Source organism: Neopelma chrysocephalum, unplaced genomic scaffold (genome assembly GCF_003984885.1).
Source record: "Neopelma chrysocephalum unplaced genomic scaffold, ASM398488v2 Primary Assembly neopelma1_86, whole genome shotgun sequence".
Classification (NCBI taxonomy): Eukaryota; Metazoa; Chordata; class Aves; order Passeriformes; family Pipridae; genus Neopelma; species Neopelma chrysocephalum.
The window spans coordinates 3,893,746-3,911,655 of record NW_020897748.1 but is presented as its reverse complement, the minus strand read 5'-3'; the positions used below and the strand labels follow the sequence as shown (position 1 = coordinate 3,911,655).

The window sequence follows — 17,910 nt, the reverse complement described above, 5'->3', positions numbered from 1 at the left end:
GCTCTAACACCTCTGCTGCTGCCAGGCAGTATCTTCAGCATGGTTCATTTATAGAGAAAAGTTACCCTCTACTTCGTGGACTACTTAGTTTACTAAAGCAGTCAAAATCTAGAGAATCAAGTGTAGAGCAGAGAAGCAAGACACCCAAACTGTAATTCTAATTCAGCTTTGTGAATTATACTGGGCTGCAGTTTGAGTGACATCCACTATTTTGTAATGCTTCATTTACTGTGCAACCATTCAGTGTCTGATTTTTCAGTAGTGCTAAGTATCTACAACTTTATAACAGTGACAGTTGTAGGTACCAGCTGTCTCCTGAAAATAAACCAAAGTTTTCAACCAACCAGCTAAAATTAAGATGTGAAAATACATAGATCTTTTTTTGAAGAATCTTTCCATGCCCATCTGTAAAGCTGGAGTAAGAATGTTGCTTTTCTGAAACCTACTGATATCTAAAATGTTTATGATACAAGAACCAAGTACTACTCATGTCTGTATAGCACTCAGGTTTGAAATCTGGACTCACAGATGTAAAATGAACACTATTTTTGTTACTTTATATTATGCATATTTCTCCACTTAATTGGAATAACATAGGGTATTATAGAGCTTTGCAAATATTATTGTACTCCAAAGACAGCCTTCAACAATACTTTAAATCCTTTTAAATCTAAACTTTAATAAGCCCTCTCTGATCAGGCATCACGAAATCCAAAATTACCAAATCACCAAGTGAATTGAGATTTTTCAGTTATTTAGTATGCAGTAGTGTAATGAACATGATGTACCTGCCCAGTTATTCTTTAAGGGAGATGAGCTCATTTCAAATAGATAACCATCTTTGACTTCCCTTCTGATTCATCACTGACCTGAACTCCATTTGAACCTTGTTAGACACAAAACAAGCAGGATTCCTGGCCTGAGCTATAAAATATAATTAAGCCCTTTTGAAATGATGTGTAAAAGAACATAGCTTTACCCCCACTATAACTACTACCACCACCACAACCAATAAAGTTAAATCAAGCACTGCCTGTAATGGATTAAAATAATAAATGTTCCTGGATTTTAGTGTTTGAAGTACTTGAAGAAAACAGGCTCGCAGCAGCCAGTGCTGCTGAATGCATGGGGACATTTATTAGTGATGAATTCAAGGGTTTGGCCTGTTTAAGATCATTACTTTCTGTTTCCTGTGTGTTACACATCTCATGTTTTCGCACAGCCCACATGTGTCCCCCTGTAATGCTGAGAAATTCTCTTTCACTAAAGAATAGCTAATTGGTAATGTGTAAATATTGTTCTCGTGGGGAGAATGAACCATCATACGATTCAGCTCGAAACTAATGAGAAATCCAGTGCAGTCAGTGGATTGTTAACTAAATCTCTCCTGGAAAATTGTCCTTTACTATGCCTCACCATTTATTTGCTGCTGCTGTTTCCAGACTTGAATAAATGAGCTGGTGTTTAAATTAATTGCAGTATTGCCCCCGTAATTATTTTCATAGCTTTGTTACTCCTTCTTCTTAGAAACTTTGTTTGTTGAGGACACCTGTCAACAGAGCACAGAGCATTGTAACTGTAGTATAACTACTCATTACATAATGTATCTGAAGTTTTCTTAAGAGAAAAAAGTCATGTAGATAATGGTATTATATTAGATATAATGGCATATTTACATATTCAAAGGTATCTCAATGTCATCAGCAATCTGAAACTAGCTCCTGAACTTACAAATGTTACAAAGAGTGAATGCTTAGGAGAAAATATCACAGATTATCACTTTAGTAGAAGGTACTAAAGAAAACCACTTGCTAATTAACCTTCAGCAGCCAGATTGTATCTCTGCTGCCCAGGCATGGAGGACCCATGGGAGAGCCTGGACTTCTTCCTTCAGAGGGCACCACAAACCCTAGGGGGGAATGCAGTCGTCCAGCTGCTGCTGTCGGAGCAGACCACATGTCTCACGTGCATCTGAACCAGCACGGCAGGCTCTGTGCTCTGGGACACACTCCTTCTTCTGAGCTGCCCCACACTCAGAATAGCAGTTTTCTTCTTAGTGCTATGGTTTGTAGCAAAGCTACTAGATTTTGAAAGAGGCTTTTAAAAACATAGCTTGACTATAGTCGAGTGCCACTTGCTATCTTTATTATAATACGTGTGTTTACATTTTCTTTAAAACTCCTGTCCCATATTGAAGTTTGCCAATTAAAATAATGCTCTGTGTTGTATTAGGTGACAGTGCAGTGAACCAAACTGGATTTTCAGTGAAGGAAGAGTAAAATGCACAGAGAATAATAGAAGGAAAAAAAATCCTGCTACATTTCTACTCATTTCAAGTTGATTCAAATATCAGTGTTGAACTGCTTTTGAAAACAGAAAGTCCACAGTTAGTATCAAAATTTGTCTTTATGAACCAGGAAAAATAACAGAACTATTTCTTAACACCTGTATTGCCTAAACACTAAGTGATTGTTGCTATAAGGCAAGGATTGTTTTAGCCTATTTGCTCCATCTATTAAAATGGACCAGCTCTTTCTTTTTCTGTACACACAAATGAATTTATGCACACAGGGCAGTTTAACAAGCATGGAGCTTTCTACTATCAGTAAATGCTAATACAGCTCTACTGTAGTTATATATAAACCCTAATCTAACTATATGTATAACTATATCAGGATACTCAGATTCTGTGAGATGTCTTTCTAAATGTTAGCATAAATCAAGTCTCTACTGACTAGAAAAAGATGTTAGAATATCAAAGCAAATTGCTTTTAGTAAATTTTTTTCACTATTCCGTTGAAATTATCTCTGTCTTTAATTTCTGAGCAAGTTAATTTCCTGAACTTAACAAGCAAGTGCTAGCTTTTAGTCAAGCTCTCCTACATTATTTCTAGCCATATAAAAATACCTGGGTTTTCCTTTTGAGCATATGTCATCATAAAGGTAATCCTTCCGGTGGCATGCAGAAGCCTGGTGTCAGTTCTGTTTTGCTCCATTAGCATAGGTGCATTTTGTCGTGCTATTGTGGGTCTGGATGGAGTCTGACAGGGGAGGGCTGGCAGCATTTTTTAAACACTGTCCAAAGCAAGTGCTTCATATTTATTAGTCTCTTGGAGGAGTATTTTAAAAGTCATGAAACTATTTGTTCTTAGAAGTAAATTACTGCATGTACTGAAAAGCACATTGGTGTTCGTGAGCAATAATCCAAACAGCATAAGTTAACTTCTACATAGCACAACAATCATTTATTAAGATATATTGCTTCTGTGTGGTGCCATCTCAAGTTCATAAATGGAGACTTTGATTTAATCTATTTAAACTGAAGTTAGACTTCTACAATAGAGATTTGTGAGAGAGATATTGAAGGACCTACTGAAAATACCCTGTAGGAGGGAAAAAACCAGAGGAAAATGATTTTGCATCTTTACCTTTCTGAGACGATTGCTTTAGTCATGGGAAAGCCCCTCACTAAGTGAACATATACTTTTAGGATTTCCATAGTAGCAGTAGCCTATTGAAGCTTCCCTCAGGCCCAAAGATCCCTTTATTTACAATTACTTTTTAAGGTTTGTGCGTACTTATTCTTCATTTGTTTTCTTTAACCGTCCTCAAGACATCACTTTGTGCAAGTTTGTCAGAATGCTCTCTGCATTGTATTTTTTTATTAAGAGAACAGTGGTTTTTATACTGAATCACTTCATCCCCAAAAGGACATGTAGATATAACTGCTAGAAAGGATGGGGGTGTGATTCTTGCCTACACAGGAGCAATCTGGGTCCCAGCAAAAAAAAAAAAATTCCCTTATTGAGTTCCTGAGCTTTCCCTGGTATTTCTTAAGCACAATCCATGCATGTGTCTCATAATATTTCATGTATTTAAAATTAACTGACACTTTCTTATTCTTAATTGTTTTTTCATTTTTCATTGTTTACTTAGCATTTGAGAAAGGCACTGCTGATTTTGAACCAGCAGTATTATGTGCTGAATGCTCAGTTCTGTTTCTAAGCTGTTGGATATTGTGTTTTCTTTGTACTTTGTAGAGCTGAGATGACAACACAAAGAAACTGGAAAGCATGATCCTTCCAAATGTAATCCCAGTGAAAGAAAACATAAATAAAATCGCTTGTATTCTGGCATTCCTTTTTCCCTTTTGTTATTTCTGCAACTTGGCACATACTCCAATAAACCTATAGAACATTTCTGTATATTGCAGAATTGTGCAATAGTTAGCAAGAATTTCTCTACTTTAAAATCAAAATTCCATGTAGAATATGAAAAAATTGAATTTCCAAATATTGTAGTGCCTCTTAAAATAACTAGGGATAACAGGGTGAACCCTTCCTGTAAAAACACCTTTTTTCTTAGTTTAAGACGTGAAGCTGCTTCATTCCACGGTTTACAGAATCAAGCCTGAACCAGAACCAAAAGGAGAAGTGTCAGGGTGTGCTAATGTTAGTTGTCTTGATTATCACTGAAGTTCAGTTCAGTCAAAAAAACACTTGGAACAGATTTTGTCCTATAAGCCTGTTACACGTGAGACCAGATGCAGGGGTTCAGAAGCCATCCTAAATAAAAAAAACCCAAAGGTAGAACTTCTTTCCTAATCAGTGACAACAGTCCTGTTGATTGGCATGGGGCGATCGTTCCTTTGAGCCCTTGATCATTCTTACTAAACTCCAAGCTGCTCAAGGCAGAGGTAGTTCAAGTTTGTGGTTCTTATCCAAGCTGGACACAATTTGATGCCTTTATTGCAGTGGGGACTCTTGGACCACCTTCCTAGCGGATCCTGGTTTGAAAAAAAATCCAATATATTTCCTTCCATTATATAAAATATTTCTCAGTATCATGAAATCATAATACCCAGGATACAGATATACTTCTTCCTGGATTCCAGAAGAGATTCATAGGAGAAGTTTTACTGCATGTGTTCAAAACAGCGAGTTGTGTTTTTTGTGGGATTTTTCTACCAGCAAAGGTATGAAAATATAAAATGAAACTGTACCTTGAAACATCTGTGTGTAAGCCTTAGGTGTTTTTTTAATCTTTTGCCTTTTGTAAATATCCAGTTTCATTAGAAAAATAAGCTGTGGGCATTATAAAGTATAGTGCCATCCAATATTCAGAGTGTTGAGTCCAAGTACAAGCACCAGAAGAGATAAACGTTAAGCCAACCTCAGATGTAGTTCTTTCCATATAAGCATACAAAAGAAACAGAGATATTAAGTATAGTTTGTTTATTAAACAGTGATTCACAAGAGCTGGGACATTTCTAGAAGGTGTTTCTTTCCTCAAAATGCTTTTATCTTTAATGAGAATATGTAAGTTCTGTCAGAAATGTAATCTGCTGTCATCATTTTTAGGTTTTATAAATCAATGTAAAGTGCAAATGGTTATGATGTGAAAAGTGTAGATTAAACTATTTTTTTCAGAAAATGCACATTACATATTTTGAGATAAGCATTTGTTTTGAATTATTTAAATTCAAACCGTACTCTTCTCCTGGTAAGCACTCTGAAGTCTGGCAAGGTGCTATGTTATAGTAACTAACCTGAACAAAAGCAGAGCATTGTTTAAAATGCCTATTGCCTATTAGTTTAAAATATAATCAAGCGAACCAGCTGTTCTTGTTCTTAATATACTCTTTTGAAAAAAAATTTCATAGTTTATTGAAAAATGTCTCTTCTCATAAACCTTAAAATACTCACATGTAAAAAGTCATGTTTTGGCAAATAGTTCTTTGTAAGGAATGTGGATGAGACATACCTGCTCCCTAACTGCAACACCATATAAGACATGCTTGATAGTGTGGGAAGAGCAAGCTCAATTAAAAAAGAGTAAAATTACAAAATTGCCAAACTTGTGGCCCAACTGTGATGCCCTTGCTTGGAGAGGAGAGGGATTGTCCACACAAGTATTTCCACGAAATAGTGGAATAGTAGTAGGACTAGTTGTGTGAGTAATTGCTTGCAGACAGGAATTCCCAGGCTCATGGTAAAGTGAATTCAGGAAATAAGCACATAAATGTTGGGAGAATGATCACCAGCGAGATTAATTCTCTCTCTCTCTTTTTTAGGAATCCATGGATCATCTTTTGTCCTTGACATTAAAAATTTCTTACTTAAAACAAGTCTCAAGGAAAGAGCCAGATCTCTGATGGGCCCTTTTTGCTGCTCTGTTAATGTGGAAGCCAAGTGGTGTAAGCACAGTGGTGATCCGGGCCCAGAGCAATCTATTCCAAAAATATACATCGATTTGAAAGGAGGACTACTGCAGGTCTGTATAAGATGCTTATGGTTCTGCTATTGAGCTGGACTGCCCTTGGATGATTGAGATTTCATAAATAAATTGTATGAAAGCCTGTAAAGCTTTGCTTCCTACAGTAGGTCACAGGGTTGGGGTTTTTTGCATGTTTGATTTGAGTGGGTTTTATTTTATTTTATAAAATAAGTATCTATTCTTTCATGTAAAGCTATTGATTGAAAAGTCACGTACAGGGGTTTGGTTTTGATTTTTTTTTTTAATACTGCTCAAGCCCTGTATTGTAGCTATATGTGTGTGTTCTCTAAAACTACTGGATCAAATTACTAACACTTAATATCTAAGATGCTGTTCTGATGGGTGTGTATTTGTCTGTTCATGAGCTATGTGTGTGTAGTGCGTAGGGGTAGCTTTAAGAAGTACATATCCTTTCTTTTTAAACTTACATGGATTTCTCATGGGAGTAACTGCAAACTGTTGTTTGTAGCAATTAATATTCAGTTTGCTGTGCTATCTTCTCCATTTTGGAAGTGCCCACAACTTGAAACCAGTCCAGGAAGCATGGGAGTTCTTGAAATGAAAAATAGATTCTCTGGGGCTTGAACAAGTGGGCTTTAAGATATGTCTTGTTTTAATTATTTTTATTGTAGTATCTATACACAACAAATGTTTTAAAATAAATACATAAATCAAGCATATAGAACACGAAAAGGAAATTTTGACATTTAAACGTGTCATTAGGTATTTTCCCAGAGTTGGCAGTAGAAGTTATTCAAACCACAGCACTGGGGATAGGGCTACTTGAATAATGCAAATTTAAAAAACATATATCTTAATGCATAAATAAAGTCAGTTTGTTTCTCTGCTTCTTTTTAATTTGTTTTTCATAGATACTTGGCTGACTACCTCTGTGTGTTGTTAATGAAAGTTTTTTGGGTTTTTTTCCAAAAATTTTGGGGTTTTGACAAAGACCAGAAAAATACCTATAAATCCAAGAAAGCCATTTATTATTAGAGAATACACTGGGATAATTAGCTTTTGCAGAAAACAGTAAAGTATTTGGTCTGGCAGAATAGATTTGAGAATGCTGACAAAAGCATTAGCAGTTCTGTTTCAAATTAATTTATTTACAGCCAATGATTTTACCAGCTCTAAACATGACCTCATCTTCTACCACTGTTAATTTGTATTGCAGCAGAGCCTTGAGAGCTTATATGAAACTGGTGCTTCATCTGTATTATTGTAGTAGGAGTTCCATACCCTGGAGTTCCCAGATGCCTGAAAATAAAATTAATAAAAGTCGAGGGAAGAGGGAGGCATAAGAGCGTTCATCCCTCCTCCATCAGTGGGGAACTGAGGCCTCTGAGATTGGCTTAGATGACAGAGAGCTTCTTTGAGGTGGTGGTAGACCAGGAGTGGGACTCTGAGCCCAGAGGTACTCTAGATAAACTGCAGTAGAGATGTACTAAATTAGGGGGGTAGCTGGGTTGCCTGGGAATGTTTAGCTCAGGACTGGCTGTGGCCGTGTTTCAAGAGGGTCGTGGTTTATTCTGTGGGCTTACATGTAGATGGAGGGGAAGGAAAACCTTCTTTCTTGACAGCTAAACTACACTCCCTTTAGGCATCTTCTGATTTTTTTTCATGTTTAAAATGGATATTCCCCAGTGAAAAACTTTGCACTACTCTTTATGTACACACTTGCCTTGTTTATTTTACTCACACCCTTACTATGGACTTTTAAGTTACTGTTTGGAGATTTTGATTTCATCCCACACCGATTTCCAAGTCTAATTTCTTTATTAATTTCTACTTGCATCCTTGTCTTCCATGTTGGTTCTAGATCTGCTTCTGCACATAGAGACTAAAGGACTTGTCTCCATTAATATGATTCTCTTAAATAGCAGCTTGATTTGAGAAAAACAGCAATGCTTGTCAAAACCAGGAGAGAAGAATGTCTACTTGCCTTTTATTTTGCTATAAAGTTTGTGAATCTTCTGTACTTTGAATGCCAGGTTTTATTAGATATTTTTCTGTATTTCTGGTTTAAACTTTAAAAAACTTTAAACTTTTTAACCGCACTCTGAGGACTTGCAGAACATCCAATTCCTATGCTTCAGTTTGTGTTTAAGACGATCTTTAATATGTCTTTCAAGTCACCTTCTTTGCTATGTCAGTTTTTAATGTATTCCAGAATTCCACTTTTGGAGCAACAAGCTCCTTGAACAGTTTAAACTTTATATCTTTAAGGCTTTTTTGTCATATCTTAAACTGCAAAACCTGTGACCAATCCTAACATTACGAACTATTCTTGAATGTGGCTTTTAAGATCTGTGGTCGTCCAGGCAGCATCACTATGAATTGTTAAGTGGTAGGAATTAATGCTTTCCTTCAAATGATGAAAAGAAGAAATTTACCAAATGCTTTTGTAAAGATTTTTTTGTTGTTCCTGTTCTTTATTTTCACATTAAGGATACTTACAAGCAATTATGGTGTAAGCAGAGCAGGCTGAAAGCCATATAAAGTTTCTATTGTTTTAGGGAGGGATTTTTCCTTTCAAAAATGACTGAATATTTGAATATAATTGTTTCGTCTTTCCTTTTTTTTTTTTTAAGGTTTTCTGGGGTCAAGAGCATTTGAACTGTTTAGTTCTTCTCCAGGAGCTTCTGTGGCAGTACTTTACTAAAAAGGGCAGTGTAGAGACATTGGCACCTGAAAGTACACACCCGACTTGTTTTTCTATGGAAAGGAATCAGGCCTCAAAAACTGAGCATACCTCAGATGATCTGAGAACAGGCCTGTTTCAGTATATACAAGATGCAGGTAAGAAGAATATTATGGCTCTCTGTTTTTTTTCTAGATTATAAAATAAAAACAGTAGTAACCTTTTAGAGATTACTTGCCTCTTACAATGAATAACTACATTTTTTTGAAAACTAGTTGAGATGACATCTGCTAGAATTAAAAAAAAAAAAGAAAAAATACTTTAAAAGACTTTTTTGATTTCTTTCCATTAAGCTGTAATCTTTTAAAAGTCAGGGAAATTGCTTTTTTATTTTCTCTCCTTTTGATCCCAAGGAATTTATTTTAACCACTTTGGTTTCATAAACCAGCATGTTTCTTTCTAGAAATTGTGTAATAGATTATAGCTTTCTTTCATTTGACAGAAGCACAAAAGCTGCCTGGTGCCTATGAAGTTGTGTTTTACAATGAAACTGAGGACAGTCCAGGAATGATGTTGTGGAGATACCCAGAACCCAGAGTGCTCACTCTTGTAAGAATCAACCCTGTTCCTTTTAATACGACTGAAGACCCAGATATTAGCACTGCTGACCTTGGAGATGTTCTTCAGGTGGGTAATGAGAGTTTTCTACATTTAGTAACAAATGAAAATGTTACTGCTGTAAAGTGAGCATTTTCAAACTCAGTTTATTAAAAATAAGCACAAAACCAATGTCAGGAGCTCTATAAAATCAATAGGAGGTAAATTCCACAGCTTGAGCACATCTTTAGTTTTAAAACTACTTGTGCAGACTTTTTAACCACTTATCTCTGAAGTTTTACGATTGCATAATAAGCTAGCTAGAATTTATCACTTCTGGTTTGCGAGCATACAGAGTTTTTATTCTGACTTCCTGTGATTTCATCTATCAGTCCTTGCTTAAAACTTCATTCATTTTGAAACTGAAGTATGTGAGGAAGACCTGGTCTGAAATTTCCAAGATTCAGTGGAATCATTGAACTAAAATCTCCACTCCAGCCGTTCTCTCCTGTGTCTGTGTTGGCAGATGGCTGTGTTGCTTCTAGTAAGATCCACAGGGTAGAAAGAAAGGGTCTGTTTTCTCTTGTTTTACTTCAAGAGGGTTGAAGTGGGCAGTCCAGTTTGACTGTGTGAGATCATGGAACTGCTCTTTGAAGGAGGGCTGAGTGCTGCAGCTGTATGACTCTGTGCCCCAGAAGTAGACCATACCTCACAATTACACTGATCCTTAACTCCAGAATATTTGCTTTCTAATGTGTGCCATCAGGTAGTCACATTTTCTCCTGTCTGGTATAATTCTTTATAAATGCGCTTATTCCTTGCATACCTATTTTGATTTTAGCTCAGTTTTAATTCTGTTAATCTCAGTTTCCCTTTTGTATTACAAATTGGACATGTCATTATTTTTTTAAATTTCAATCTGGTTTTTAATTAGAACAGTGTTGTGAGTCAAGGGAAATAAATATCTCCCCATTCTTCCTATTTATTAAAAAATGTTGAATTGTATTTCATTATTGCTATAATGTTAAAAATTGCTTTTAAAATTGAATTATGCACCAATATGCTTTGAGTTATGAGGAAGTAGGATAATCTTCCTCAGATAAATGGTATAATGTTATTACCATGCACATACTGTTAGTGAGATCATGTAAGTGTCCTGCCAATTTCTTTGCCCTCTAGACAGCCAAATGTCAACTCCTTTCAGTTATATGAAAATTAAAATTAAATGGAAAAAAATCAGCTGCACTTGGCATGAGGTTTGAATCAAAGATCAAAATTGTGTTATTCTAGGCTGTCTTGATGACCCTATTAGATTGCTATGAAAGCCAGCATTTTGCCCTCTTTCAGGATGGTATTTTTGGAGCACAGCACACCAAGTTTTTGGTGTAATTGCATTACACTGCCATTATAGATAACAGACATCATGAGCCATAATGTATGTGCTTGTGTAATAATGTGACCCTGTCCAGGGGGAATAGCAGTTCTTCTTCAAATGGGCATACAAAGCTGGGCTGCTAGTAGCACGCAGGTTCTGCTGCTTTGTGCTTCCATACCGTGGTCTAGGGAAAGAAAGGAAGTTGCAATCCTTTTTCCTGTCCACTGCAATTGCCTCAGAGAGTAAGATAGAAACCGGGAAGCAGTCAGCCACCAGCAGTCAGGTTCTATCAGCTTCCACTGGTGTTCGTGTAATTCTTCAGATTTCTGCTACAAGGGAAGAGATGAAAACGGTCAGCCAAATTGGAGGACACATATTCAAATCTTTGATCTTGGGCACATAGAGTACAGAAATGCCAAGAGGATCCACATTTTGGTTTTGGGTCATTGATTACGGCAGTAACTGTTGCCTGGCTTGAGGTGGTGATTTTTCATATTTTCCAGAAATGACCCTACACAGAGCAGCTCTGCACAGTGTGGATAAACAGCCTTTATGAACATGGACAGCGTGCGTATTTTTATTAATCTAAGAGAGATATGTGAGTGGAATAAGTAATACAGAGTTGGTTTTCAATTTTTTTTAGGTAAACTGCACTTACCAAATACTTATTCCAAACTTCAGGTTCTAATTTAAATCAATTGTGAGGCCTTTCATCAACTCCACTTTTTCTCCTATATAGATATATGTTTGTTTATTAACCTACTGTGTATTTAGTGGATATGGAAAATTCATTAAATATAAAGATAAAAGACAAAAAAACATTTATTTTCTTCAGTTCTTGAAATGAAACATTAGAGAAACATCTGCAAGCCAAAGACTTCAGCAAAGGATCTGAATTTGAAGATAATGATGACAAAAATATATTAAAATACATTTCAAAAACTTTCCCAGGATTGCATATATGTTCAAATGCAAGGAGGACCCGTAATGTCACCCACTGTGTTACCAGCCTCCCTTAAGTCTCTACTTCACATGAATCCGGTCAAAGGTGCACTTCTGTAGTTTGTCATGAATTAAAAGTCTGCCAGTTGCATGTTCTTTCTTTCTTTCTAGGTTGCTGTGACGTTTCTTCTAGCTTTCTATCTTTGTTAAACTTCTAGCATATCGTTTTAATCATGGGTAGGTTTTAGAAGTCTCTGGTTTTATAGCTATTCTTCAAATTCCTGGAAGTTGGAAAAGCTTCACCATAAAGAGAATTTTTCTAAATATTGAAGGTGTATGTCATCTGCTATGGCCAAAAGATAGAGATCAGCTTCAGATTGTTTTTTTCTGTAAAACCTTACCTTGCCGCTGTTTCTAGATTGTCCCAAAATCTTATTTTCTTATGCTTTTACTTGTTTTTTTGCAAAGCTAAGAAGTTTCACTGGTCAAGTTTCTAATACTTTGGTTTTTACAATCCAAACGTTGTTTTATTTGTGGAGGGAACAGGAAGAACTGATGTTTCTGCCATAGCATAGCATGTTGCATTTTCTTTAGCAATGTTAAATAGAAGTTTGATCTTATTGTTTGAAGGAAGTGAGAATCCTAGATGCGCTTGCAAGAAATTGCATCAGGATTGTATTTTTTTGGGGAGGTTGAGAGTATTTGAACTTGTTCTTCCTGTCTAACAGACATTGCAAACACTTTCTTTTTAATTTTTAATCCCCCATTGTCCCATTTTCACATGCTGCAAATGTTCTTTGGCTCTGTGATTTACCATTCTTTCAGATAACTAGTATTTGGTGAAACACCTTTAGACTTCTCTGGTATCTCTTCTTAACTTTTAAGGAGTTCCTGTTCAGTGACATAAGGTGTTTCTTATCCTCAGGTACTAAAGCCACTCTCTGACATCTTTTTCTGGCCCTTTTTTATCTGGAGACCTTTTCTTATTTTGATCCTCTTATGTCTGCATCACTGCCAAGACCTTTTCTGAATATAACTTCTCAAGATTGTTTCAAAGTTTCTGTGGTAGTACTTGCAAGCTCTAACTAATGAAGAGAGAACATAGGTTTTATTTTTGAAATGCAAGATCAATTAAGTGAAGCAAAAACCAACTTACAAATGTGCTTACAAGTGGTTTGGGTGAAACCTAACTGGAAAAATGAGTTAATACTGGGTTCTGTGTCAAGAAAGAAATATGCTATGGATGTAGAATATTCCTGAGTCTTTTACACTGAAAATCTTTCTAATTCCTTGATCAAAACTGTTCTCTTGACTGCTCTGTCAGCTTCTGTGTCATTTCCACTGATGGTTGCCTGTTTTTCAAGTTGTGAAAATTTTTTGATTGATGTTTAGAAAGGTCTAGCCAAAATACCTCAGTAGAGGTGAGTAGGGGTGAAGGAATATACACACAAGAGCGTAGTTTCATGTTCTTGTAGGAAGAAAAAGTAAATAGGCTGTCTTATCCAAGTAATGTGATAAATACTGCTTTGAGCCACCACTAATGTACCCCTTGTATGAAGAAGATCTACAGAAGACCTTCAGGCAGCTACTCAAATGTTGGTAGAGGCATACCATTTTGATCTTGAATGTTGCTAAGATTATTTTTAAAATACTTGGAGAAGAAAAAGCATATTCCACCGATAACTTCATGAAGTTAATTCCAGCGCTGAGTCCATCCAATGTCATGTAAATCAGGATAGTCTATTACCGCCCAAAGCAGCAAGGGCAAAGAGTAGAATGGTGTTGGCATTAGAATTCTATTGCCACCTGAGGAGCAGAGGAAAGTCCAAATTTGGAAAAATTTCACAAAATTAATTCAAAAGCTAAAAAGCAAGATGAGGTAGCAATGCCTTTACTTTAAAAATGTTGAAGATTCATAAATCAAAAAGGGATGCTCTCTGAGACATTCTTTGTTATAACAAATGAAACTTAAATCCTTCAAGTAGATTGCTGGTAAGAGGAAGTGCTGTGGTTAAAGATATGTGGATGAGCAACTTCAAAAGCTTATTTTATTAAGTACTTAAAGAAAATATGTCCACAAAACCAAAGCCTACTGTTTTTTGCTCCCAAAGTTTAGTTAATACTACATTTAGGACACTCTCTTGTGTAGATAATTTCTATAATAAAAATTGTGCAGGTGTTTATAAATTTGTCTCAGCAAGTATTCATTGCGAAGACTTAAGTCATGCCTTGGTTTCCCAGTTTAACAGTAAACTGTATGCTACAAGGCAAGCAGCTCATCATTACAGGGCAACAGGTCTTCTATTTGCTCTATGATGGTCTTGGTGTGTAGCAGTTAAAGTTGGAGTCGGGGGGCAGTGATGATTCTCATTCTTATGAAATATGACCATAAAATGTCTTCTACGGAGATGTGGAAGCATGGTGATAGCCTTCAAGCAGGATTGAGTTTATAATGTATATAGAAATGTCTCTTGCAGAGGTGTCAGAGTTGTAGGAGATACATGAGCATCTCAGGAGCAAGAATGTGCTAGGCAGTCTAAACTGCAGAGTAAAGGCTTCATAGTCTCTCTCTTCATCTCCCAAATTGGACATCATCCTGATTGTTCTGGTTGCCTTGGAAGTATGGCATTAGGAAGAAAGGAGTAGGAGCAGTTTTGAATTCTAGACAATAGTTTATGATTATGCAGATAATGCCACTGTCTCAGAACATAAAGAATAATTGAAGAAGAATGTATTCCACATCATAACAAAAGATGGTATTTCAGAGCTGTCACGTGATGCTAAATTCAACCGTGCTTGTACAGTTCCTTGGATCTGTCAGGTTCAGCATTTGAGAAAGGACAAGTGTTCTTCATTACTGTGATATTTTTAAAATTCAAAGGAGGGAGTTGCAGGGGAAAAAATTCAGTTAGTGATTCAGACTTTCACATTGTGCAGATACAATACGGAGTTAGCTACATTTAGATATTTAACCTCAAAGAAAGTGTTGTGGCGCTTAGAACTGTACTTGCACTATGCATCTAGTTTCCCAAAGTCTTCCTATGTCTTCTTGCAGTCTTGAGAATCTCAGATATATGTTTATCTTTGCCTGTGATTAGTCTGTTGTTGTTTTACTTTTCTGATTTAATCTGGGTCATATTTTTATATCATTTATCTTTACCAAGAACAAGGTTGACAGGTTTGGGTTGGCAGGGGAGAGAACAAAGATTAGGAGGGGCTCGCCAAGATAGGAAAACAGTGCATGTGCCATCAAGGAAATATTCTGCTTTTCTGTGCAAGCAGGTGAACAGAATATGCAAATGATTTCCTGTACAGCTGGAGGTCTGTTTTAACTAGTGAACTTTGTTTACAGAGATTCTCAGTGTTTACCATTGCATTGTAGAGTTATCTTTCCAATAAGAGATATTGCTGGCATTGCCCCCTATCTCAAACAAAAAGCTATGCATTGTCACAAAACTATTTACATAAGTGGCCATGGATTTAAATGTAGGAGAAAACCAGATTTGTCTTATCAAAGTAATCATATGATGTGTAATGCTCCGAAATCTGAGTTCTCTGATTTATTTAAGCTGCATCACCAACACAGACTTAAAATTCTTTCTCCTGGATTGTCATCCAGTGAGAAATGCAAGCTGTTAAAGCTCACAAAATAAAAGAAAGATAATCTGTGGCATTTGCTCGTTTCTCCACATGAAGTTAAAATATTTGCTGAACTATAACTATGACAGGTTTTTGTATTTGAGGATGTTTCCCTTGTGTACCTGCCAGGATTCCTATGGCATGCAAGTGTAGTCAGCATTATAACAGCTGATGAAAAGATGAATGTGTGCTAAGGCCTCCTTTTTTGGCCTTTCTTCTTTATGTAGTGTCCTAAGAAACAGAGCACCGTTTAGAAAAGTGGTGATTTAATTAACCAAATCTCAAGGACTACTGGAGAAAATTTTAGGGCAGAAAGTATAGTTCTGAGGTTGCAAGGGCTTAGCTGGGATTTAGTAAGGAAAGGCTAGGTAAATAAAACTACTGTGGTAAGATTTACACAGAGAATTTCCTAAGGTGGTGAAATCTCTTTTAGAAGACCATAAAATATTTCCAACTTCAAAAGACAGGGTTTCAAAAAATTGTCTGTTGCATTGCTTTACATGCTTATTCTGTTTAAATAAAGCATTTGCAAACTCTGTAGTCTGGAATCTGATTCTTTCAACACTGTCAGCCAATAAACAGTCATTTTCTAACACCTTGTGGCTGTTTAAACAGTGGCTTAAGGAAGCATGAGCTTAAGAGTGACTGACATTAGACCTACTGTAAGTCATTATACCAGGAAGGATTTGACATGACAGTCAACAGGAAAAGAATTATGATCAATGTCAAAGACATTCATTTTTCCTTTTAACGGAGAATACCTCATTTTTGGCTGACTCTGGTTCCTTTTTACTTTTCGCTTCCTGTTGGGACTGCAGTGTTCAGCTGGGCGTTTAAGATTCTGGGAAAAGTGCTTTTTGGGAAACCACAACTTCTATCCATGCTTGATATATTTCTTATATTCCCAAAGCAACGACTATTTTGGAAATCCAGATGATTTGTGTGTGACGGATTAGTGATTTAAGGTCATGGTGTTACTAGATAATAAGCTGTAAAGTTCAACCATGCTTCTTGATGAACCTGTCAGTTTGCAAATTATTGAATCTTCTGCCACACACTTCAGTACTGTCTTCAAATAATGAGACTTTTTAGATGGATGGAGAAATAATTTGTCTAGTTGTTGTGAATTGCGCAGAATGCAAATTTGGTGCTTTGTCTGGGATTCTGCTTTTTAAAAAAACTTACATTTCTTGTTAATTCTACCTTTTGATGTTACTCAGTATGACTGTAATAGTCATACTACTACTATACACAGACTCTATACAGTGTTTTTATGATCTCTCTACTGTGCGAAGAGTGGCAACAAGCTTGAAATGAAACAATAGAGTCCAATTATTGAGCATATCTGATCATAAACTATAACTGTAACAACTGCCATTTATTCTAATGTAGGAAACCACTTTCCCAGCAGTAGAAGCAGTGTTTCCATTCGTGCATGAGGACAAAAATGAATGCAGTTCATCACATAAACGGCTGGTCTGTGTGAGAGGGCTGTAGGTTTGCTTGAGCCATTTACACTTCAGATGATCCAGGTGCAAGCATGTTTTCTGATGCTGGGAAGAGTTTCGCACATGTTTTCCAAAGTTAAGACACTGACTATTAATTGTAAGAATCGTCTTCATTTTCTTGCAAGGAAGGAAGTAGGAGCTAAAGAAGTTGGAGAGTTACACCGTGAGTCTTAAGCAGATGTTGAAACAGAGCCCATTCTCTCTAGGAATTCCAACTTTAAACATTATTTGTGAACTTCCTTGCCTGAGACTAGGATTATGTCAGACTTTACTATTTTGTTACTGTTTTGTGTGTGTATAATCGTAATTATTTTGCCGTGTGATCTTAGTGTTCACTGCATTGAGATGAGACTGTATCGTTTGGCCTAGAGTTTCTGTGCAGTCTGCAGGGAGTTAAGCGTAACTTGCTGGGAATGTTAATGGAAGTTGTGCATAATTTGCTTGTGCATCATACTGAAATTTACCCTTTGGGGTTACTGAGCCAGTGAAAATTCTACCGGGTGCCAGAGGACTGACGAAACCATCAGATTATCTTAATGACAGATTTACACTCTCCTCGTGTTCTGTACTTTTCAGATTTTATAACTCTGATTTATGGAATTTTGCAAACCCAAGTCCTTCCGGCTGAACACTTATCTTGTACTTCTTGTAGGAGTCAGGCTTTACTGTGGTGAGAATATGTGGTCAAAATAGCCCATATACTGAAAATTACAAACTACTTTATGTATTAATAGGCTGCTACTCTCAATCCCAGAGGGAGCTACATTTCAATGGCATAATGTTTATATTATTAATAGATACTAAAGCCTAGAAAATTAAAAACCTTAAATTAAATGCACAAGATAGTTCCTGTATCAGAAAGAGAGAATAAGGGGTTTTACAAGAAATAGGTAAGTCCCTAATGTATGATCTCCTATCTGTATACTTTT

General features: G+C 36.4%; 1 protein-coding gene across 4 annotated transcripts in view; it reads left to right on the top strand.

The window, feature by feature from the left end:
• The window catches only part of VPS13B (vacuolar protein sorting 13 homolog B), a 424,870-nt gene that overhangs the window by 335,808 nt on the left and 71,152 nt on the right, over nt 1-17,910 (top strand). For all 4 annotated transcript variants that reach the window (XM_027692551.1, XM_027692552.1, XM_027692549.1 and 1 more), the window contains 3 exons: nt 6,074-6,273; nt 8,871-9,078; nt 9,423-9,607. In XM_027692551.1, the coding sequence (XP_027548352.1) occupies nt 6,074-6,273; nt 8,871-9,078; nt 9,423-9,607 (593 nt within the window). The remainder of the gene's footprint in view (nt 1-6,073; nt 6,274-8,870; nt 9,079-9,422; nt 9,608-17,910) is intronic.